This window comes from Sceloporus occidentalis, unplaced genomic scaffold (genome assembly GCF_023333645.1).
Source record: "Sceloporus occidentalis isolate IW3139 unplaced genomic scaffold, rSceOcc1.0.p SCAF_3, whole genome shotgun sequence".
Lineage (NCBI taxonomy): Eukaryota > Metazoa > Chordata > Lepidosauria > Squamata > Phrynosomatidae > Sceloporus > Sceloporus occidentalis.
In genome coordinates, this window is record NW_028316983.1 from 121,686,634 (window position 1) to 121,711,837 (window position 25,204).

Sequence of the window (25,204 nt, forward strand, 5' to 3'; positions counted from 1 at the left end):
TGAACAATGTCCAGCATGTCTCGCACCACAGTCAGGACAAAGCAAGGTTAAAACACATTGAAAAAATGTACCTATTGATCCAGAGCTCTCCATTTCTGCAGTGCGCAGGTTGTGCATGTGTGTCCCTCTGAGACACTTGGTGCATCCATCACAGCTGCAGGTCACTTGTTTTGAGGTCAGAATGAGGCATCCAACACGTCACCATTACCTTGGCATTTTGTTCCGACTTCAGAACAGGTGACTTGCAGCGGTGGTAGATGTAGACAGCCTCCTTGCCACAGAAAGTGAGGGTATAGTAACAGTGCGGAAACAGGGAAACTGTGGGGCCAGGATACTCTGGGCACAGCCTTGGTGGTCCAATTTTGCCACATCGTTGCCAGTTTTGCCATCCTAGTGTCCCTGTCTTGCTGGACTCTGTGGTGTCTCTTTCCCAACCTCCAGCTGAACTGGTCTTTGTGGGGGTCAATATGACTCACCTTGCTTAGCCCTTTTGTGGGGACTTTGGTCGGGCATATGCAGATGTGGAGCAGCAGTTTCTTCCATATCAGTCTATTTTGCACTGGTTTCTCGTCCAAATGCCATTCCCTGCTTGCAAATTGACAGGGGTTAATATAATTGATTACGGAGAGATGGGCCTTATTTGCGGGCCATTTAGTTAATTACGCCTGGATGGGGGAAGCGTGCGCACCAATTGCTGCTCGTGGATGGCTGTGCCAAATGGCTGCAGGTGCAGCTTGCCATAGCATCCTGCTAATGGCTGCCATGCGCAGGCAGTGGGAGATGAAAGGCACAGACGCCCGTCTTCCTTGCCTCCTGTTAGAGATCAACACCCAGCTCCACTTCCAATGAGGAACATTTTGGAAAGGGGGAAAAACAACAAAAAGATATGGCATTGCTTTTGCATGGTGAGTAAGCCAAAGAATTTGATTTCTGGTTGGTTCTAGCACATTGGTTGCACATTCCTGGGAGAAAAGAAGAACGCAAATGGAACCATGTCTTGTTGCAGAACTCTGGGCTGTGATGGTGGTGCAGTGGCTTTCAGACACATTGAATTGCTGTTTCCATCATTTCTAGTTGTGGTTGTTCATCTGCTGTCAAATCAGCATCAACTTATGGCAACTCCATGAATGAGAGACCACCAAGGCTGCTGCCACACTGCAGAATTAGAGCATTTTGACACAACTTTAACTGCCATGGCTCCATCCTATGGCATCCTGGGATCTGCAGTTTGTTGTGGCACCAGAGTTCTCTGGCAGAGAAGGCTAAATATCTCACAAAACATTTTTAAGTCCCAGCATTCCATAGCATTGAATCATGGCAGTTAATGCAGTGTCAAACTGCATTAATTCGACAATGCAGATACAGCCTTAGACATCCTCTTAGCTGCCCTTGCTCAGGTCTTGCAAACTCAAGGCTGTGGCTTCCTTGACAGAAACAACCCTGTTTGTAATGTGTTCTCCCTTCTTTCCTGCTGCCTTCCATTATTGCCTTTTCCAGGGAGTCATGCTATCTAAAGTATGTCTAATGTATGACAGTCTCAGTTTAGTCATTTTAGCATCTAATTCAGGCTTGATTTTCTCTTGGATCTATATATTTGTCTTTTTGGTGGTCTATAGTAGCTATAAAATTCTCTTCTAGCATCTTATAACAAATTAATCATGTTTTTCCCTGTCTACTTTCTTCATTCTCCTGCTTTCACATCCATACACAGAAGCTGAAATACCATGGCATCGATGAGCCTGACTTTGGTGTTCAGCAGTATAGCATTACACTTGTGTTTCTATCATATCCAAAGTAAGAGCAAAATCTAGCTGTTAGTCTGAAGTGGAGAAGACCCACTGAGTCAGCGAAACGTAGTAAGTCAACACCTACATAACTTCCATAGATTCAGGGCCATAGTGTGGTACTATGTTGTGTATGCTGTGTGCCTTCAAGTCGTTTCTGACTTATAGTGACCTTAAGGTATGGCGTTTTCTTGGCAAGATTTGTCCAAGGAGGTTTGCCATTGCCTTCCCCTGGGCATTGAACCCTAGTCTCCAGAGTCCTAGTCCATCACTCAAAGCACTACATCATGCTGGCTCTCAGTCTTCAGTGTAGTACTACTGAGTAATAATTGGATTCGGTCCAGGCACACCTGGGGATGAACTTGGCAGTGAAACTCTGGAGGGTAAGCACTCCTTTATCCTCCCCGCCTTCTCAGAATTTGCTCTTTCTTAAATGTTGCCATTCTTGGCGTTATTGTGAATTCCTGCTTTTACAGCCAGCCCTCCTTATCCACTTATTTTTTATCAAACGATTCAAGCATTCACAGCTTGAAAATATTTAAAAAAAGTATAAATTCCAAGTATCAAACCTTGATTTTGCCATTTTACATAAGGGACACCATTTTATTGAGCCATTGTATTTAATGGGACTTGACCACCCATGGATTTTGTTATTCACAGGGGTTCTGGAACCAAATCCCAGCAGATAACAGGGGCTTACTGTATTAGAAAACAAAGGATTCATCAGGATTGTCCTCACCAAATAGGGACAAATGGGAGGTACATTTACTTCATAAAGTGGCCAAGGGAGAGGGAGAAAATGGAAGCAATTCTGCTCCTAAATTCCTTGAAAGACAGGTGAAGAGCAAACATAATACAGAAGCCATGGTCTCATATGATCATAAAGCTGGGCTTCGATGTACTACATTTAGGCTCATCTCCAGAAATATCTGAAATTTGCAGAATATATAGAAAATACAGATTTCTCCACTCCCACCAGAAGAATTTTTCTGGAACTCAGAAACTGTGTTAATTTAAAGTTTATTTTATGCACACATGCACACACTCCTGGCCATTGGACAGTACTGCTGTTGCCCACTTGCCCAAGAGCCTTGGCTTGTTTCATACCAATTCGTACCAGTTCAGCCACACTGAACTGTAATTTATTTATAGGAGGGTCCCCATAATCTTTAGGGAGAAGGGAAGCCACTCTCAATCTAATGCATCTGGTTCTTTGTCCCAGTTGGGATTTTCCTCTCTGACTTTTGGTCCTCCACTCTTCTTGGCTACAATGACCTCACTCACTCCCAGGAGTGTGACTGCCATCTGAGTGGCCAACACAATGCCTCGTTGTTTCACTAAGAATGGATCTAGGAGGCCTTCCTTGACAGTGTCGATTGTGCCACCTTCCTCCACGGCCAAGTTGATGCCAGTGTTCTGTATGCCCAGTTGTTGCTGCACCTCTATCTTTGCCATCACTTCATTGACTGGGAGACCTGAATTTTCAGCCAGGGTGGCTGGGAGGGTTTTCAATGCTTGCGAGAACTCCAAGACCCCATACTGCTCAGATCCTGGGTAGTACATCCCCAGGGTATTGAGTCGCACTGATAGTGCCATCTCTGTGGCACCGGCCCCTGGCAACAGTTGCCCATCATTGCCCAAAATCTTGTAGACGTTGACTCCATCACGGATGGCTTCTTCCAAGCAGTCCAGCATATCCTTGGTGGCTCCTCTAAGCACAATAGTGGCGACAGGGCAAGGGGTGTCATCTTGACTGAAAATGACTGTGTTGGTGCTGCCGATTTCGGTCATGTAGACACGGCGGCAGTGCCCAATCTCTTCTTGGGATGGCACAGCTAAGTTGAACAATAAGGTGGCTCCCACAGCTGTACACAGACGTTGCAGCTCCATGTGGGAGGTCAGCTGAACCACCAGTATCCTGTACCGGTTAGCATAGAAGAGCGCCAAATCGTCCACCTTTCCTCCGACCACCACCACATTGATGCCAGCCTTGGCAAGGCCCCGAATGTGCTGCTCCAATAGCCGCTCTTCTCCTTTGGTATAGACCTTCATTTCTGTTGCATTTCCAAAGACAACTGTGCCCTTTGCTTCCAATCTAGGTGGGCCAAAGCAGCAACAGTAGACCGCTATATGAGCTCTCTCCATCTGCTTGACTGTTCCTTCAGCTTCTGTGCAGATGACCATACCTGCCACTATGCAGGAGTTGGTGATGTCACCCCCTGGGATTTTACATATGCGGATGAGATCCGGGTTGAAGGTGTTGTTGTCTGGAGGCAGCACCAAAATGCAGGACTTGGCTACCAATTTGGACAAGAACTTCTGGTGACCAAAGATTCTACTGCCCACAATGGCCTGCAGGATCCACATTACCTCATCCTCATCACGTGGGTTTTTCATCATGTGGCACACCAGTGTGGGCAGCAGGCGCAAAGCTTCCTTGCAAGCCATCTCATAGCCAGACCGGACGTGGACCACCGGCAGTCCTGATCGTAGCAGCTTCTCAGCATTCTCCAAAAGTGCTCCTGCCAGGAGGATAACAAAATTTGTGCCATCTCCCGTCTCCTCCTCTTGTGTTTCGGCAGCTGAGCGTAGCAAGCAAGCCACAGGGTTCTCCAGTTCCAGTTCACGCAAGATGGTGGCAGCGTGGGAGGTGTGGAATGATTTGCCAAGATGGTTGATCACCAGCTTGTTGTGGCCCAATGGACCATAACAGGTACGCAAGGAATGCACCAAAGCTTTGCAGGCTGTGATGTTGCTGAAGAGCGTTTCCTGGAGGCCGCTGAAGTACTTCACGCCTGCCTTGAGCATCTGTGGAAGGCCAGGAGCCATGGGAACATGTGCAGCCATAACCTGTGGAGACAGTGGCAGTGGGAAGATCTACAATGACAGCTGGAATGTGTGCCATCATCATGACAGGATTTAAGAGGAACAAAACAAGCACAAAGCAAGTCCACACACCAGTTTTGGGATGTGTGTATGATAAAAACAACCATCAGTGATCCTTTTCATCCAGCTCTACCACCCTCCAAGGTCTAGATATCACCTATTCACTTAGATAATTCAGCTCATCCTCTCTTGTTGGCCCATCTTATATTTGGAATTGTCTCCCAGCACACATGCCTGATCCCACCTCTCTGACTTCCTTTCAGATCCACAAAGACTTTGGCTTGATGTTCATCCCCCACCCCAATAATTTCCTCTAGTTTTGCCCATTCTGGTGCTCTCCAGATATCTTGGACTACAACTCCCAGCATCCCTGGCATCACCACAATGGCAAGCTGTACTTCATAAATAAAAATCAAATAAATAAATAGATGAATAAAGTTCAACCATGCTGGAGGGTCTCAGATTGGGAAAGCTTGTCCTATCTTAACCAGGATCCTTTTCACACTAGATATATTATAGCAACTCTGGGCCCGAACAGACAGGCCAAAATAAAGCTGCTTCGGATCACTTTGGAGGTATGCTGTTTAAATGATGCATGCGTCCTAAGAGTCCAGAGTCCATGCCAAAGCCATGCTCCAGTCCTGTCTGTTCAGGCCCAGAGATTCCTTTTTTTCTGTCATGGCAACATCCTGTGAATGCCTGGGATTTCTAGTTTGGTGATGCCTTAGAATTTTCTGGCTTATCATTCTAAACACCACTCTCTAATTCATGAATCCTAGGATTTCACGGGATCGTGCCAATTAAAATAGAATTGTAGTACTATAATTGTGTAGCATGTAAAGGTCCCAAGCCAATGTATTAATAGTACAGTAGTTTAAAAGCAATACGGCCAATTTTCCCCTTCGATGTCCCCCCACCGGTTGCACTGTTGCATCCTGGCACATGTATGGCCCAACAAATAGCAGAAACAGTGGCTTTCCAGAGAAGTTGGAGAGTGTGGGAGGCTAAAAAGGCAAGCTGCTGTGTCTGTACATGCTCTTGGGTACTTTTGGTTGGAAAAGTGCCTTAAAATTGCTAGGGAATAATAATAATAATACAACTAAATTAATAATAATAGGCATTTGGGAGGGGTTCAGAGGGCTTTTGAGGATTGTGGGGTCCCACAGCTTTCTGTCCTGGGCCCAGTGCTGTTCAACATCTTTATCAATGACTTGGATGACAGAATTGGGGGTATACTTATCAAATTTGCAGATGACACCGAACTAGGAGGAGTAGCTAATACCCCAGAGAACAAGATCAAACTTCAGAATGACCTTAATGATTAGAAAGCTGGGCCAAAGCTAACAAAATGAATTTCAACACAGAGAAATGTAAGGTACTGCACTTAGGGTGGAAAAATGAAATGAACAGATATAAGATGGGTGACACCTGGCTGAACGAAAAACTTTTACGTATGAAGTAAAACTACAAGTATGAAGTAGACTACAAGTTGAACATGAGTCAACAGTGTGATGCAGCAGCTAACAAGGCCAATGCAATTTTAGGCTGCATCAATAGAAGTATAGTGTCTAGATCAAGGGAAGTAATAGTGCCACTCTATTCTGCCTTGGTCAGGTTCCACCTGGAATATTGTGTCCAGTTCTGGGCATCACAATTTAAAAAGGATGTTGAGAAACTGGAGCCATGTGTCCAAAGGAGGGTGACTAAAATGGTGAAGGGTCTGGAAACCATGCCCTATGAGGAACGACTTAGGGAGCTGGGGATGTTTAGCCTGGTGAAGAGAAGATTAAGAGGTGATATGATAGCCCTGTTTAAATATTTGAAAGGAAGTCATATTGAGGAGGGAGCAAGCTTGTTTTCTGCTGCTCCAGAGAACAGGACCCGTAGCAATGGATGCAAGCTACAGGAAAAGAGATTCCAGCTCAACATTAGGAGGAACCTCCTGACAGTAAGGGCTGTTCGACAATAGAACACACTCCTTCCTCGGAGTGTAATAGAATTTCCTTCCTTAGAGGTTTTTAAACTGAGGCTGGATGGCCATCTGTCAGGGATGCTTTGATTTAGATTTCCTGCATGGCAGAATGGGGTTGGACTGGATGGCCCTTGTGGTCTCTTCCAACTCTATGATTCTATGGTTCTTTCCCTTCTCCTACTTTAAAGCCATAGGCAGGCACCCTATTAGTATCTTATTATTAGTACACACTGTTAGTCCATATGCAAATAGTTACACTTTCTCCCAGATTGTGGAAAATGGTAGAGGGAAGGCATACAAAAACCTGCCAGTTCTGAGCAGCCTATTCCTCCAGTGCCTGCCTGCCTTCCTTCCTTCCTTCCTTCACGGTTGCTGTGCCCGCAGCTTTTTCCTTCTGTCGCCACCGCCTACACTGGCATAGTTACTGCAGAGTAGTTCACCAAGAAGATTCTAGCCATTATCTACTTTTTTGTATTTTATGTTGTCTTGTTTTATTGGTTTTTTCTTAGTTTGCTTGCTTTGTTTATACGCTCATATGATGAAGATCAATTCAGTATATAAACTTTTTAAACAAGATGGTAAAACTAGCCATTATTTTTTATATTAACACAACCTTCCACCATTTACCGCTGCCTCTGTTTCTCTCTTGTGGTGTGGTCTTTCCAAATGTTAGCCCCATGGGGCAGAGACCTTTTGTTTCATTTTGTAGATAGGCAGTTAGCTAAATCACCAGAACTGGCACCAACAACAATCAGTAAAGGAAAAGATACCACAGAGAGCGAACATTCATGCCACTTTGCCCCACCTTGATGATCTGGGCTTAAGAAAAATCCATGAGCCAACATTTCCTTAATGCCTCAAGATTAATCTTTTAGTCTTTCCACTGCCCCATAAACTAATAATTAGTGTCACCAATGGTTACTTGCTTTACTTTTTAGAAAGGTTCAGGAGTTTAAGATTGTCTGGGGAACACATCTACATGCTCTCCAACAGTTTACAGATGAAAATGGGGGTCTGTTTGGCTATGCAATAGCAAACTGTGGTCAGGACAGCAAACATTATTAATGAGGAAGAATGAAAAAGCTAGGAAAGGCTACAGCAGTTTGCTTTTTCCTGAGCCTACTGAGAAAGTCAATTCCTGCCCCTTCCTCTCTACACGCCAGTTGAGTTAATTTAGTGCAAACTACTTTTACATTTTGAGTTCAGTTTGCAGCAACTGAAGTAAGCTGAGGACAAAGGGAGAAAAAGGAAAGAGAAGAAAGAAACTGAGAGAATTAACTGGAATGTCCCTGCCGTTATTGGGTCAGTTGGACAGTATGCATCCAAATTCAGCTGCCCCTTTGACCCCTTTTCCATGTGCCAAGAGGACAAACCTACTGAAGCCAGCTGAGAAGTGACCAGTCGAGATGCCAAAGACCTGAGAGATACCAGGATGTGAAGGGAGGAAGCAACCAGTAAACGGTCGCTCTGATCGAGAAGTTGAGGAGGAAGTGATGTCACAGTGGCACATTCTCATGGCCAGGGAGAAGCCATGGCCAGCCTTTGAAGCCATGAGCTGTATGTGGAGATCCATTCCATAGGATGGAGCCATGTCAGTTGAAGTGGCGTCAAAATGCATTCATTCCTCAGTGTGGCATCATCAGTCTCAACATCCATTTCCAGTGTCACCCATTGCTACTGCTGGGGCTGTTGTTGTTCACGGCCCTTTAGTCAACCCCGATTCAGGGCAGCCCTGTGGATGAGACATCTCCAAGCTACCCTGTCCTCCACTGCCCTGCTTAGGTCCTGCAAATTCATGTCTGCGACCTCCCTGATTGAATCTATCAATTTGGCATGTGATCTTCCTCTCTATTACCCTCTACCTTCCCTAGCATTATTGTTTTTTCAGTGATCCGTGTCTTCACATGATGTAGCAAAAGCATGACAGCCTCAATTTGATCATTTTGGCTTTCAAGGAGATTTTGGGTTCGATCTGTTCAAGGACCCATTTGTTTGTTTTTTGGTTGTTCACAGTATCCTAAGCACTTTTCTCAGCACCACATCTCAAACAAGTTCATTTTCCTTCTGTCCATTTCCTTTGCTGTCCAGCTCTCACAAGCATACATGATGATGGGGAATACGATGGCTTGGACAATTCCAACTTAGGGCTCAATTGTATATCTTTACATTTTAGGATTTTGTCTAGTTCTTTCATGACTGCCTTTCACATTCCTAGTCTTCTTCTTATTCCTTGACTGCAGTCTCCGTTCTGATCAATGTTTGATCCAAGGCATGGGAAATCTTTAACTATTTTGACTTCTTTCTGATCAAAGTTTGATCCAAGGCATGGGAAACTTTAATTATTTTGATTTTCTCATTATCTAGGTTGAATTTCTTTATCTTGGGTTAATCATGGTCATTTTTTTCTTTACATTCAGCAGCAATCCTGTCTTTGCACTATCTTCCTTGACCTTCCTCAGTAATTATTTCACGTCTATGATGTTTTCTGCTAGTAACATGGGGTCAGCCACAAATCTGAGATGGTTGAAGTTCCTTCCTCCTATCTTCTTCTTTTTTCTTCTGAGTCTAACCCTGCTTTTCTTATTATGTTTTTTGCATACGAGTTGAACAAATAGGGTTCAACTGCTGCTCTCTGGTGTATAATACCAAAGTCAGGATTGCCCATACTATAGTATTTCCGATTTCTATGTTCAGCTGAGAAAGCAGAACAGTGAAAAAAGCTGATGAGAAGAGAATCGACTTATTTGAAACGTGATGCTGGAGGAAAGTTCTACGGATACCCTGGACTGCTAAAAAGAAAAATGAATGGGTCCGAGGGCAAATCAAGCATGGATTCTCTCTCAAAGCCAAAATGACTGAATTGAAGAGTATCATACTTTGGGACTGTTGAGCTGTATCTGCACTGCAGAATTAATGCAGTGCTTTCACTTCCATGGCTCCATGCTATGGAATCTTGCAATTCGTAGTTTGTTGTGGTGCCAGAGCTCTCTGACAGAGAAGGCTAAATAGCACAGAAAGCTACAAATCCCATAATTCCATTGCCTTGAGCCATGATGGCTAAAGTGATGTCAAACTACATTAATTCTGCAGTGCAGATGCATCCTTCTTTCAGGTAAGTTATGGCCTCCATGTTGGAAAGCTTGGCTCAGGTTCGTTCTGGGCCAGCATTCTCATTATTCCCTGCCTTCCTGGCTGAGGGGTTCTCCCAGATTCCTCTTTGGAGATGTTGCTTTCCCCCACCTCCAGCTCCACTTTTGCCATCAAAACCGTGGCCTGGCTTCTTTTGCTTCGTGGCCTGGCTTCTTTTGCTTCGGCCGCGTGGTCAAAGCTGACCTCCTGACCCGCAAGCCCTCTCTCCTAGAAGTACACTGCCAGGGTCAGGGAACACTTGCCCACCCTTTTGTGCACTCTCTTTCTTTTTAGATGTTCTCCTGATGCATTTCTATTCTCTCCCATCCTTCTTTCGCTCCCTCTCTCTTTCACATGATAATGTGAAAATATTTAGGGTGGGTGGGTGGGAATTTATAACAAAAGGCTTGGAAGTGTGAGTGTGCATGCATGTGAAAAGTGAGCAGGGTGACCAGATGGCCTGACTGAAAAAGAGGACAAGACACCCCCAAATGTAGGACATTACTAAATAAAAGCTAAAAATATGCATCTAAATATAAATTCATGCTTCTGAGTCATTTCAAACTGGAGGACATTTTGAAATTCCTCCCAGACAGAAGGTGGAAATGTGGGACATATCCTAGAAAAGGAGGACATCTGGTCATCCTGAAAGTGAGGCAAAGGGGGTGACCAGACTGCTGTTCCAAGCAGATCCTGAGTAAATAGCTAGGGATCTTGAAACACCTTTGAGGCTAACTGTGACAAAGAAGTTATAACATGACCTTTCCAGACTTGGGCTGCATCCACACTGTAAAAACACTCCAGTTTGACACAGCTTTAACTGCCATGGCTTGATATTACAGAATTCTGGGAACTGTAGTTAGTTGCAGCCCCAGAGCTCTCTGACAAAGAAGGCTAGATGTCTCACAAAACTACAAATCCTCGGATTGCATAGCATTGAGTCACAGCAGTTCAAGCAGTGGCAAACTGGGTTATTTCCACAGTGCAGATGCATACGGGTGAGTCTACTCCCTCATGAAAAGGCAGGCTATAAATAAACCATATTATTATTATTATTATTATTATTATTATTATTATTATTTCCTCAGATGCAGCTCATGTAATTCATACTACAACCTCTTTCACAGAATTAGTCTCAAAGGTGCTGCAAGATCCCTTTGCATAATGAATCCATTCCAGGTTTCAGATTGCACTTTAAAGGCCATATCCAAAACAATAAACCTGACTCTGGAAACCAGGGTTTGAATCCCAGCTAAGCCATGGAAATCGACTGGGCTGCCTTGGGCAAGTCACACTCTCTCACCCTCAAAGGATGGCCATGATAAATCCCCTCTGGAGAAACATGTCAAGAAAATCCTATGATAGGGTCGCCTTAGGGATGACTTGAATGCACTCAATGACAACAACAACAGCGACAATCCCTAAAACATATGCAACAACTTGGGTAGGTCCTTTATAGTTCACATTACAACCTGCATCGGATTCACTGCCCAGGAACATGAAAATCACAGCCACAACTCTTTATAAATAAACTTATTTTTTAAACTACTACAACAACAACAACATGTGACTTCATGAAATATAACACCACATGCCATGAATGCTGCATTTCCTGGCTTCTTTGTGGGGCTGGTCACCTCTGTCAGGTGCCACCTTACAGATGGCAAACCGTACAAGAAAAATGCTCTTTCTCCCCTCTAGTATCCTTTCCCTTTCCCCGCTTTTAATTGCCACTTTTCCTCCTTGATGAGCCACGGTTGCCTTCTCCCTTTTGTCGCCAACTCCCGTCTATCAAAGCGTGCCACCACCACCTCAACTACTGGTGGTGGCAACCAAGAGATAGGGACTTAATAACAGGGCTCGCTGGGAACCTGCTTATAATCCCGGCCCACTGACGGCTCCTGGGCTGATAAGGCTGCGCAGAAAGCCAGCTAATCTACCTTCCTGGCAGTGGCTGAGGATGTTCTGCTACCTGGAAGCCAGGGGTGTTGCTCATAATGAGACTCCAAATGGATTCTTCTTCCAAACAGGCAAGTGGGGGAGTACAGAGAAGCCAGGCGAGGAGGTCTCGCACAGGCTGGCAAGGCTTTCGCTCTGAAGCATTTGCATGCCGCCCGTTTTTCCAAGGCCTCCCGGAAGCTAGGATGGTTTCCTTGCACTCGCATGGCTCACCATACAAACCAGGTACAACAGCATCCAAAATCCACCAAACAGCAATACCTTTTTTGTGAAGTCGAAGACTTTCATGGCCAGCATCCATAGTTTTTTGTGGGGGTTTTCAGGCTATGTGGTCATGTTCTAGAAGAGTTTATTACCAACATTTCACCAGCATCTGTGGTTGGCATCTGCAGAGATGCTGGCAAAACATCAGGAATAAACTCTTCTAGAACATGGCCACCTAGCCGAAAAACCCACAAAAACCAATCCAGAGTAAGAGCCCTGGTGGCGCAGTGGTTAAATGCCTGTACTGCAGCCACTCACTCAAAACCACAAGGTTGTGAGTTCAAGACCCAGCAAAGGGGCTCAAGCTTGACTCAGGATTGCATCCTTCTGAGGAGGTTGCTAAAATGAATACCTAGAATGTTGGGGGCAAATTAGCTTACACTTGTAAACCACTTAGACACTGCTTAGGCGGTAGGAAGCGGTATATAAATGAAGCTTGTTTGTTGTTATTGCTGTCATGTGCCTTCAAGTCATCCCCGACTTACGGCAACCCTAAAGTGAGCCTATGACAAGGTTTTCTTGGCAAGATTTGTTCATAAGAGGTTTGCTCTTGCCTTCCCCTGAGGCTGAGAGAGTGTGACTTGCCTAAAGTCACCCAAAGGGTTTCATAACCAGGTTGGAAAATGGACCGGCCTCCAGAGTCGGGTTTGTTATTTTGGACAGGGCCTTTCAAGTTCCGTCTAAAAAGCTGGATTCATTGCCCCACTGACATGGATGCCACCAGCCGCTACCGTTCTTTTGTTTTTAAATATTGTGTATAAACAGCTGGGTTTCGCTTTGCTCTGTGTTTAGATGAATTTCCAAGGGGGGAAAAGGAAGTAAAACTATTTTCTATTTTAAAAAGAGAAAGTAGGCTATATCCACACTGCAGAAATAATCCAGTTTGACCCCACTTTGACCGCCATAGCTCAATGCTGTGGAATTCTGGGAGCTGTAGTTTGTTGTGGCACCAGAGCTCTCTCTGATAGAGAAGGCTTAATGTCTCACCTACAATTCCTAGGATTCCATAGCACTGAGCTGTGGAAGTATAAAATGGTGTCAAACTGGATTATTTCTACAGTGCAGATGCAGCTTTAGATGAATAGAACACTGTCTCCTGCCTTCTTCCCAGACAGGTTCTGGACTGTCTTGACCCAGTAAGCTCCACTCCAAGCTCCATCTGAATTTCATTTCAAGAACTGGCAACCCAGGTATCTGCTAGTCCAAGTATAGAAGCAATGTAGTTTGGCACCACTCTAAACTACCATGGGTTCATCCTACAGAATCCTGGGATTTGTAGTTTATGAGGCATCACCATTTTTGAGTAATGATGTTGCAAAACTACTAATCCCAGGATTCCATAGGATGAAGCAACAGCACTTAAAGTGGTGTTAAGCAGCTTTATTAGATGCACCCCAGTCTTAAACAGTTATTCTCCAGCTTCTCTCCCTCTTTCTCTTTCTTGCACACAGACTGCTAAATACAAAAATGGCTCCAGCTTCCAGCTGCTATGACTCAGTGTAGGTTCCTAGGTGGTCTCATACAAAGTGCGGTAATCCATTAGGGTTGAATGTCTTCCATCAGCGATCACGCCACACAAAGCCACTTGACGTGGCATGCCAGCATGGCTCCCAATAACAGCACAGAGCAGCAGAGAGAAAGTGGCCACAGAGACAAGACATTTCTAAAAACATTTGCTCTGCTATGGCGCCTCATACATGCGCCATACATACCACTTAGTGAGTAGGCCAGCTTCCTTATCAGCTTTTGCCAGTATAGTTTATTGGAAGACGTGTCCATTGTTTTGATGTAACTACTTGCAAATTTAGGATCTTAGATAGTGGCAAAAGGGTGCTGAATTTCACCCAGGACAAGCACAGAATTTACGGTAGTTTCTTACAATGACAAAGTTAAGCAGTTGTCAAAGCTGGACTCAAGCCACCTTGACTAACTGAAGCTACAAGCACTGATACCCCTAGTGTTGCCTGCCTCTTATGAATGGGGTCAGCCCTATAATTGTGTTTTTTGGACTATGCCATTCCTACTTCAGAGGCTATTAAGAACAAATCTATGCACTGGTTCAGGAAAACTGCCACCTAGTGAATGAAGATGGTAGTGCATGTTTCAACTACAGATACAGTCGGCCGTTCCCGTTTCAAATAGCAAGCCTTGAGCAGTAGCAGAACATGCCACAGACCATCCTGGGCATAAAATACTGTTTGAAAACACTGAAATTATGGACCATGCCAACCACTACCATGTCTGGATGCACAGGGAAGCCATTGAAATCCATAAACACCTGGACAATTTCAACCGGAAAGAAGAAACCCTTAAAGTGAACAAAATTTGGCTACCAGTCCTGAAGAATAGCAAAATACGGACTCAGCAAATGCAAATGGGAAACCACTCAGAGTCAGGGGTTTCCCAGCAGATAATGATCACCAATTAGCAGACACTAATCCTCTTTTGCATTAGCCTGAGGCCGGTCATTAACACAGAACAAGACACATGCAAATCACTCCTGCATTCTCAGACTCACACAGTGTGTGTGTGTGTGTGTGTGTGTGTATAGATATAGATATATATATATACCCAATGTAAAGTCAAAGGCTTTCATGGCTGGCATCCATAGCTTTGTGGGTTTTTGGGCTATGTGGCCATGTTCTAGCAGAGTTTCTTTCTGACGTTTCAGAGAAGATGCCAGCCACAGGTGCTGGCGAAACCTCAGAAAGAAACTCTGCTAGAATATGGCCACATAGCCCAAAAAACCCACAAAAAACTATATATATACCCACTTTTTGCAGGCAAGCATTCTCTGAAGATGCCAGCCAGAGATGCTGATGAAATGTCAGGAAGAAAATCTTCTAGAACATGGCCACATAGCCCCCAAAACCCACAAAAAACCATGGATGCCGGCCATGAAAGCTTTCGACTTCACAGCAAGCCTTGATTTTGCCATTTTACAGTTGGCCCTCCTTATCCATGGATTTTTTTTGTACACGGATTCAAGCATTCATAGCTTGAAAATATTTTTTAAAAAGCATAAATTTCAAGTATCAAACCTTGATTATTATTTTTTTCCATTTTATATAAGGGACACCATTTTGTGATGCCATTGTATTTAATGGGACTTGAGAAGACATGGATTTTGTTATTCACGGGGGATCCTGGAACCAAACCCCTGCAGATAGCAAGGGTCCACTGTATATGAGGGACAGAACATTATTATTATTATGCCAGAGCATTTAATGGGATTTGAACATCCACGGATTTTGATATCCATTAGTGGGGTCCTAGAACCAAACCCCAGCGGATACCAAGGGCCAACTGTACACTTAAATGGATAAAAATTAGTAATGTGTGTTTAACAACAACAACCATGGTGTGTAGGTTTCATAGTATTGGGACTATGGGCAGTGAGAGAAAGGCACACATCCTCTTTTATTGTTAATATAGATATAATTCACTTGATCGTTCATATATAGTTTTCCTGTACTGTATGCTTCTTTGGGGGAAATTCTGTATTGCTCAGGATCTGAGGGTGCATCTGCATTGTAGAAACATGGCAGTTTGACCCCACTTTTAACCGCCATGGTGCCATTTTTACAGAATCCTGGGATTCGTAGCTCTGTGAGGCGCCAGAGAAGGCTGAAGACCTTTGTCAAACTGCAGATCCCAGGACTCCATAGCAATGGTTTCATAGCGTATTAATGTGGGGGTTTTAAATTGATTTTAAACCTTTTTGTAAACTTTTTTTAATTTCTGAAAGCCGCCTCAGGTCCTGTCCTGGAAGAAAGGTGGCATACAAATGAGGTAAATAAACAAATAAATAAAAAAATTGTGGGCTGCAGCACTCTAAAGTGGTGTCAAACTACATTGTTTTCACAGTATTGAGTCTCCTCAGAGTCTTGTTTCCTGAGCAGAAAAACCTCAACACTCTTATTCTTTGTTCCTTTTAACAAACTCCTCTAACTCCCGCCTCGGAGTCAAAATTTATCCAATCCGGTGAGCCGGTGGTTATGATCGACAGGCCTTTCCCCTCCCTCCGCCTCGAGATTATGGGGGGCATTAAGCTCCTCCCACACATTTACCGCCCCACCCCTTTCCCCCACCAACCGCCACTTTGGTCCCTCCCCCCGTCCAATCCTCACGCGCCTCAACCTCCCCGTTCCCACTCCCAACTGTCACTCCCAACTGTCGCTCTAGCCCCACCCACCCCGCTCAACCCTTTCGCCGAATGTCCCGCCCCCAACATCAACCACCAATCAGGATGTGAACTCCTCCCTTTTTTTTTCCTCCTCAGCTCCTCCCCCTCCTGATTCCTCGCCATCCCATTGGCCCCCGGCCTCCCTCGCTCCCCGCCCAGTAAGCGGCCCCGTTGCCCGTGGCAACGTTGGTAGGTGGTCGGAGCTCTGCCAGCGGCCAAGAGTTTGAGGAGGAAGAAGTTGGGAAAGGTGTGTTTTAGGGGGGCACAAAATGGGAGGAGAGGGAGGAATTATGGGAAGGGGGTGGCTGGTGGAGGGAGGGGGAAATGGGGACCAGGGGCGTAGCCAAGGGGGGGGGGATCCGGGGTCCGGACCCCCCCTTCAGCAGGAGGAGAGAAACGGGCGCTTGTTGGAGCGCGCGCGTGCACGCAAGCAGCCTCAAACCCACTTGCTCTCCTCGGGGACGGTGGCTTTAAGGGACAATTGAGAGCCAGCTGGGAGAAGTGACTTTTTTTGGACAACAGTTCCCAGAATCCACCAGCACAGTGTGGCCCTGCTGGCCAGGGGACCATGGGAGTTGTAGTCCGCTCCAAAAAAAGTCTTCCCACAGCATTGGGACTGGTGAGTCTTGTGTTCAAATCTCAGCCATGGAACTGGGGGATATCATTATTATTATTACTATTATTATTACTATTACACTCATCCCTCCAAATGTGTGGCTTTAATTATTCAGGGATTTGATTAATATGTTCTTTCTAGGAATCTCTAGGTCCTCCAGTGCAACTCTATGGTCAACCTTAGCTAAAAGTTGCATTGAAAGACCTAGAGATTCCTAGAGAGAATACTCTACTAGGCCTTTGTAGATCCTCCAGTGCAACTCTGTAGTCAATGTCCAGCAGATATTGACCACAGAGTTGCACTGGAGGACCTAGAGATTCCTAGAGAGGTGTCCTCTCATTTAAAAACATGGTGTTTTTGTTATTTGCGCTTTCCCCATATTCACGGGGGTCTTGTGCCCCTAACCCTTTGGATCTCTTTGGAGGTATGCTGTTTAAATGACACACGTATCTTAAGAGTCCAGATACTGCGCCAAAGCTGTGCTCCGGTCCTTAGAATCGGAGCATGGCTTTGGTGTGGCTTCTGGCCTCTTAGGGACTTGAGAAGACACGGATGCAGCATTTAAACAGCATACCTCCGAAGTGCCCTGAATCAGCTTTATTTGCGCCTGTCTGTTCGTGCCCAAAAAACCCTTTAAAAACAGCTCCTGACTCTTTCTTCGGCTCAGCTGCCTACCTCACAGGGAGAGCCAGGCGTGGCGTAGTGGATTTGAATGCTGGACTAAAACTCTGGAGACACCCCTCTTAAGCATAAAAAACCTTGGTCAAGTCACACTCTCTCAGCCTCATAGGATGGCAATAGCAATAGTAATCCTGCTCTGGAGAAACTCGCCAAGAAAGCCCTGTGATAGCCTTCAGGTTGTTTCCAATTTGTGTTGACCCTCTTATAGGGATTTCCTTGGCAGATTTCTTCACAGATTTCCCCATTGCCTTCCCCAGAGGCTGAGAGAGTGTGACTCGCCCAAGGTCCATGGCTAAGCCAAGATTCGAACCCTGGTCTCCCAGTGTCCTAGTCCAATGCTCAAACCATTATGCAACACTAGCTCTAGGTTTGCCTTAGGGTTGCCGCCGTAAGTCAGAAATGCCTTCGAGGCACACAACAGCAACAACCTCACAGGGCTGTTGTCGGGAGAAGAGAATTGAGAGGGAAATCCCTTTTGTACGCAGTCCTGAGCCCTTTGAAGAAAGTGAGATCTAATAATAACATTAATAATGAGAATTTTTTAGCAGTCATGATGCACTGAGGATGCTTTCTGGAGGATGGCCAAGAGAACAGATAGTCCCTCTCATCCACACTGGAGAAATAACCCGGTTTGGCACCGCTTTAACTCTTTCTGGCTCAAGGCTATAGAATTCTGGGAGTTGGAGTTTGTTTTGGTCCCAGAGCAGAGCGGAGCAGATGTTGAGAAGCTGGAGCGTGTTCAGAGGAGGGCAGCCTATTTATCTAGAAGCCCTATGAGGAGAGACTTAGGGAGCTGGGTATGTTTAGCCTGGAGAAAAGAAGGTTAAGAGGTGATATGATAGCCCTGTTTAAGTATTTCAAGGGATGTCATATTGTGGATGGAGCAAGCTTGTTTTCTGCTGCTCTAGAGATAAGGACACGGAACAATGGATGCAAGCTCCAGGAAAAGAGATTCCACCTCAACATTAGGAGGGACTCCTGACAGTAAGGGCTGTTCAACAGTGGAAGATGCAGCCTCAGACAGAGGTGGAGTCTTCTTCTTTGGAAGTCTTTAAACAGAGGCTGGATGGCCTTTTGTTAGGGGGTGCTTTGATTGTGAGTTCCTGCATGGCAGAAGGGGGTTGGACTGGATGGCCCTTGGGATCTATTCCAGTGCTATAATTCTATGATTCTACTAGCTTGGTAGACGAAGGGAATGTGGTGGATGTAGCATATCTTGATTTCAGTAAGGCCTTTGACAAGGCCTCCTCCCCATGAGATTTTTGTAGGGAACGACTTCAGAGACATAGCCAGGTTCATCTGGAATATCAGTATGCAAACCTTTGAGAGTAACTGTGTGAAACTGTGAGGAAGCAGAACAAGTTTTTAAATACATTTTAAATGTTAAGGTGTAAAGCTTTTTACTTTTTAAAATGGTTTAATTGCTTGTTTTTTAAACTTTGTATCTATATTCTTAAAGGTTCTGTATTGCTGTATCAATTGCATAAATGAATGTGGTTTTAGATCCAGCTCTGAACTTGGTTATGCCACATTTGGCCAACCTCTAAACAGGCTAGGAGAAATGAGGAAATGGATAGACGGTAGGAGACAGGAAAGAGAGAGAGGATTGGATCATGCTGTGGATGTTGGAGTTGGGGAAATGGCCGTGCCAAATTCTGTACTCATTCCCAATCATTTGCCCATCATTTCTTCCCATGTCCACCTTGTGTTTTCTCATGATGCATACGGCTTCTTACAGGCTCCATTGGTGAAAGATGAGCACTCGACGGCGCGGTGCATCTGGTGACAAGAAAGGGCGACGGAGTGCTGGCCGTGGACCAGGCCCACCTGTGCCAAAGACCGAGTCTCCCCTGCCGCCAGTTGTTCCTGATGATGAACCTCCTGGTATTTTTTTAAAATTCAGGTTTACTGATCTCAGTACTTCTGCCACTTCTGAGCTGGCTTTGATCCCTCCTCCCAGGAGTCCTTGATGCTTTTGACAAGGCTTTTGGCACTGGAGTGATGTCTTTTAGGCACTGTGTGGGTAGGATTCCTCCTGAGGCAGGGCTGCATATCCTTTGTGCTCACCAAAGCTGTCCAGATTCAGCCCTATGAGGTTGCATTTTGTGACCTGAGTAACTGAAGGCTAAAGCCAGCCAACACTGCCCACATTGGTCTGCATTTTGAATGATTTTCTTAGCAGGAGGGGAGAGGCTGGGCTCTTTGAACACCCCCCTTTCCAACCACAACAAGTTCTGCTCAGCCCCCAAACTGTCGTGTGACATTTCTCACACCTTCAATCAAACCTGCCTTGTGAGGCACAAAGGCTAAGATGCTTTTAAAAAGAAAGAAAGGAAGAATGAAAGAAAGCCAAACTCCTTAGAGTGCTGAATTTCATGTCCATTATCAAAGCTTTTATTTTCTGTTTGTGTGTATGGCGTGAGCCTAAAAGCACAGAATACACACAGGTGTTTTTGTGGGAAGGGTAGCAAGCAGAAGGGTGGTTATTGAAGAATTTTGGAAAACTACTGGTGAGGTATCAGTTTCTCACCATGACACTGCCTCTGTCTTCTTGGTGACCTGACTTCCCTCTTGCACCCTCTGCCAATAGGTGCAGGAGGGACTCAGACTATCTTCTGCCAATTCAGTAGAAAGTCCCTTTGTCTGTATGCCCACCTTCACCCTCTTTGACCTCTGCTAGCACTGTATGTTGCATTTACAAACACTGACAAAATGGTATTTACACATGACCACTGGCTGGGGGAGAGACGCATATATGGCTGGGGATTTACGCTGTCCTTTGAAGACATGTGTTGCGGATCCAGGACAGCTGTAGCCAGGTAAGCAGCCTACAGAGGTCTCCACATATAATTTCTCCATCATTTGCATAACTGTGATCCAAACGTCGTTCTTAACTGCCTTTGAGGCGACTTCAACTCATGGTAACCCCATGGATCAAACACCTCCAAGACCTCCTGTCCTCAACAGCTCTGCTCAGTTCCTTTAGGCTTATGTCTGTAGCCTCCTCCACTGTCTAACTATCTGTTATGAGGTCTATCTCTTTTTCTGGTACCTTTTACTTTAAAAAAAACTTTCACCATGTGCAAACCAAAGTTTGGAAGCACTACCTTTTGGATGACAGTTTCCTGAATCCCTTAACCCACCAGAGGGTACTGGAAAATGTAGCTGGGATTAAAAAAACCCCACATTTCCAGGCTCTAATAGGAACTGACCTGAGTGACCAGAGACAGGGCTTAAAAGAGGCTTTCCTATTTCCCGCCCTCCTCTTGCTGGAATAGATTTTGTTCTTCAAGAAGTCTCTCTTTCTTCCCTCCTTGTATTTGGACCCCTAGTATCTTTAGGCTTTCTATGTCTGGGGAAGAAAATGTCACTGTCTACAACTTTCAGCCCTAGACATGTATCTTAACCAGTCTCGTGAGTTTCCCCGTTGCCTTGCTCCAGCATGTTACCACAGTAACCTGCCAGGATTTCCAGCAGCAGCTTTTCAAAGCTCCAACTCACTCTCACATCCCGGCAGTCATTGGTGCCTAATGTAACATGCACAGAACCCCTCCACTCCAATCCCATCTGCCACAACAAGCGGGGAAATGACATCCCCTGTCAGGCAGCTGCACACCGTCTGAATTGGGAAGCATAGGCCTGGCGTGCACCCTGTGAGCCAAAGCCACAGGAGGGTTTCATTTCAGCAATGTGCAGGGGGTTTGATTATGGAATAGGGAATGTGGGAGAGAAGGAGAAATGAAAGGAAGCAGAGGGGGAGGAGATTTGACTGCTAGTGCATGAATGTAGGTGGTAGCAGACCCTCCTGAAGCTTCACAATCAAGTCTGGGCAGGGGGAGACTGTCTCCCATCTTGGCCGTCTGTTGTTCCGTCTGTCTCTTCTGTTTTGGGTGTGTGTATGTGTGTGTGAGAGAGAGAGAGAGAGAAAGAGAGAGGGAGAGAGGAGTACCCTCCATGCTGGCTTATTTACTTATATTGTATCTCACTTATTTTGGTGGGCTTGGGAAGAGAGAAAGCCCAGCTGGTGAGCAGTTCTGCGCTTCAAATGCCAATTAAAATCCTCACATGATTGGAATTGAATGGGATGGAAAGTTGGTACTGAACATAACTTCAGGATAGAAGGATTTTTTAAAAAAGCAAGTTGATTTTTAAAATGAGGAGTGCAGTTTGGTTAGCTGAAGAATCCAAACTACCACTTCCTTCCAGAAACTTTAGGGAGCTGGAAAGAGGGGTTGAGACACTGATGGGTGCCCCACCAGTACAACAATAGGGGCTGCTTTCTTCCAGATCAGGATAAGGTGCTTCTATGGTGTGAAGTGTGATATGTGGGCACAGTTGAATTCAGCTGTAAGACATGGTTGCACTTTCCCAGAGCTCCAAAGAGATCATGTCAGTGAGACCTCCCTGTAGTTTCCCAGGGCTCCCAGTAGTGAGCCTGCTTACAGTTTCCTAGGTGTCAGTTACCCAGCCCTGAGACATAATCCTCTGTTTGCCAGAGGAGGCAAGTAGGAGCATGTGGGCAACAGCTTATGCTGCTCCAGTCTTCTCCAGCAGGAGGAACTGGAGAATTGGTGGAAGTCTGATCTCTTCCTTGGCTTCAAATTGTTGGAAAGAGGCTCCCAGCCCCTTAGGTACTGTTTCAAAGGTTGCAGAAGAAGCCATGGACTGGTTCAAGACATGGGATCGAATAATGGCTAAAATTACACTTTGCATAGTGTGTCCATTTCTGGTTACTGCTGTTCAAGAAGGATACTGATAAGCCTGAACAAATCCAGAGAAGAAATACAAACAAAAATACAAACAAAAAACAAACAAACTTGACATCCTTCCAGATGTTTAAAGATGATTGTCATGTCATTTCTCAGCCTTCTCTTTTCCAAGCTAAACATATCCAGCTACCTAAGTCATTTCTCACAGGACTTGGGTTTCCAGATCCTTTACTACCTTGGCTGTCCTTCTTTGGACATGCATGGGTAGCTGTGTTAGCCATTTAACAAAATACAAACAAAAATCCATCAGTGATACCTTTAGTGGCCAACCGAAATGCACAATATACATGTTACAAGCTTTCCAAACTCCATGGGCTTCTTCATCAGGCAAGATGTTACAAACCAAACCAGGTGAGGGGGAAAAAACAATTGGAGATGTTAGTCAGGTGCCTGCATGTTGTTTTAGTGCTTAGTTAAGATGTTATGATGGGGAGGATATCTTTTGTAGGTAGGATGCTCCTCTTTCTGGCCATATGGCCATAGGGAGATTTTCAAAGTCCAGGAAATTTAAAGTCCATTTGCATTTCAACAGGGACCCCTCTTTTGCAATCCAATATGTCTCCATTCCAGTGAGGTCACAGGCCTCTCCTATTTGGTTTGTAACATCTTGCCTGATGAAAAAGCCCATGGAGCTACTAAAAAATGGCAGACTGTGAACTGGCAGTAGACCCCAAGCCATTGGCTGCTGGTCCCTGGGAAGTCTCCAGGAAAGAAAGAAACCATTGTAGTCAATGGGCACAAATATGATACCAGCCCCTGGCACATGGTGGGTCCTGCTCTCCCTCAGGAAGCTTAAGATGCACTGAGGTATAAGATGAAACACTTCTACAACAATGTAGAAGATGTTCTGGAGACTAGAACGTGAACCAGTGAGTAATAATACAAGAAAAGAGTTTCCACGTGAATGTTAAGAGGAATGTCCTGACAGTAGGAATGGTTCGAAAGTGGAATCGACTGCCTCAGAGAGTGGTGAACACTTTTTTGAAGGTCTTTAACCAGAGTTGAAATGACCATCTCTCAAGAGTACCATACTTTCACTGTGGATTCCCACATGGCAGGGAGTTGGAATAGATGGCTCTTGGAATCCCTTTCAGTCCAATGGTGCTATGGGTTATAAGTTGGTTGTTTTGTTAAGAGAGTCCCCACATTTTCTTCCCCCAGTCCCAGCACTGAAGAGTGGGCAGGGTGAGGCCTTTCCTCTTCCATTGCTCCTCTGTTTCTTGTCCTGCAGGAGGATGGGGAAGGCTCTTGCTCTTTGCTGTCCCTAGTGCCTCAACAGGTTCTGTGTCTGGTCCATGTGAGAACCATATTCCGGCTTTATTGTCCAGGAGGGCTTGAGGGACAAAACCACCTTCTCAAAGCTTCTAAGGGCCAATCTGGACCTGACCTGGGGCACTTTGAGGCTGCACACTGGCTCTATATATTGTGGGACAGTGCTTTATTTTTTACCACACAAGGGGTTTTCACCTGAGGAAAATGGGAAGAGTTGCAGGCACTTTCTCTCAGCCGGCATGGGTGATCTGAGCTGGAAGAGGTACCCCATATATACCTAATATGGGTGTAGAGAGGAAGACAGAATTAGTTTTCTCTCACTGCCAAACAGAACTTTGGGGGTGAAATGACAGCCTCCCCCCATGCATTATACATGAATGGAGTGAATACCCCCATATATCCCTGGGTGGATAGTAGGAAGCAGGACACACAGTTGCAAGGGCATCCTGGCATCTTCCTGCCCATCTTCTCTCCATCTGATGCTCTCTCATCTCCAACACAGCAACAGAAAAGAGGCTGGTGGTGAGTGAGGGAAAGAGAGAAGGGAGGAGAGGATCTTGTTTGTCATACAACAATAGCAGGTGACCATTGTCAGATGGTCAAGAGAGGGGGGATGCTGCTGCTGGTTTCCATCTCCCCAAGCTGTATTTGGTGAGTATTTGAGGTTTTGGCTCATGCGGGGAGGCTCTGTTTGATGAGTTATATAAACAAGGAGGCCTCGTAGCCATATGGTGGGCAACCTCTTCCCATGCTGACTTTTTGGAGAGGGATTTGTTTGCTGGTTTTGCAGCTCTGGAATATGGGAGCCAACTTCATGCTAAGAGGTGGAGCAGACCTTGAGAGTGAACTCAAGATTAGAATGGCTGATCTGAGGATGTCAGGCAGGGCTGGGTAACTAACTGGCCATCTAGGTGTAGCTGGATAGCCCCCCAAAGCATGCCTCGCTATACCCTGAGCTTGATAGGACTGATGGGAGTGGTAGGCCCAAAACATCTCCGCCATTGCTCAGCTCCGGTGTAAGCTTTCTGCCTTCTCATCACACCGAGCCATTTAGCTGCTCGATGCTGTTTTGCTCCTGACACTCTAACAAGTTAGTCTTCCACAGTTGTCCTGAAGGGGAAACATGCCTTTTTTCATCTCACTCTTTGCTTAATGACTCTGAGCTATCTGGAGCAGAAGTCCTTTTTCTGTCCAGCTTACTGTACTGTATTGACCTGGTTTCCCAGATGGTGAGCCACAGCAATAATTTTGCATGTGATATTTTCTGAATAGTTTTAATGTTGCGCATTAGAACCTCTCTATTTTACCTACACGTGTGTTGTTGTTTTTCAGGGCAAAGTGAGGTATTCCCCTCAAGAGGAGGATTTGGGGTTCTGTTGAGGGCAACCCAGGTTGAGTTGGAGAAGATCAATTGGTACTCACTGTGCCCAGAAATTTTCTACTACAAGGCAGGGGTGGGAATCATACAACCCTCTAGATGTTGTTGGATTGTAGCTCCCAGCATTCTTACTGGCTGTGCTGGCTAGGGCAGTTGGGACTTGTAATTAGTCCAACATCTAGATCCCATGCCATAAATTGGGTCTAGCCCCCACCTGGCTAGACATAGATCCTGAAATGAAAGGGACAGATGGGCTCAAACCGCCGCCCCCCACGATTAGACTGAGGGGGCTTAAGCCCTCTCCGATG

At 45.4% G+C, this 25,204-nt stretch overlaps 1 protein-coding gene and 1 pseudogene across 7 annotated transcripts in view; one reads left to right on the plus strand and one right to left on the minus strand.

The window, feature by feature from the left end:
• Positions 1-2,797: 2,797 nt before the first annotated feature.
• On the minus strand, positions 2,798-8,101 carry LOC149316676 (T-complex protein 1 subunit theta pseudogene; annotated as a pseudogene). Of its 2 annotated transcripts, none has more exons than XR_016280711.1 (2): positions 8,020-8,101; positions 2,798-4,634 (listed from the first exon to the last, which is right to left on the minus strand). The product of XR_016280711.1 is annotated as a T-complex protein 1 subunit theta pseudogene, transcript variant X1 (transcript). The 2 variants fall into 2 exon arrangements; XR_016280712.1 differs by having other exon boundaries at positions 8,016-8,100.
• An 8,216-nt stretch (positions 8,102-16,317) lies between these two features.
• LOC149316677 (dynein axonemal heavy chain 2-like) overlaps positions 16,318-25,204 on the plus strand; it is a 122,985-nt gene continuing 114,098 nt past the window's right edge. For 3 of the 5 annotated variants that reach the window (XM_089516012.1, XM_089516016.1, XM_089516015.1), the window contains exons 1-2: positions 16,351-16,427; positions 19,216-19,361. In XM_089516012.1, coding sequence (XP_089372138.1) covers positions 19,232-19,361 — 130 coding nt within the window. In that variant the 5' untranslated portion in view covers positions 16,351-16,427; positions 19,216-19,231. Of the gene's footprint in view, positions 16,428-16,660; positions 16,800-19,215; positions 19,362-25,204 lie in introns of those variants that run through there. The other 2 variants (XM_089516014.1, XM_089516013.1) reach the window with 2 other exon arrangements.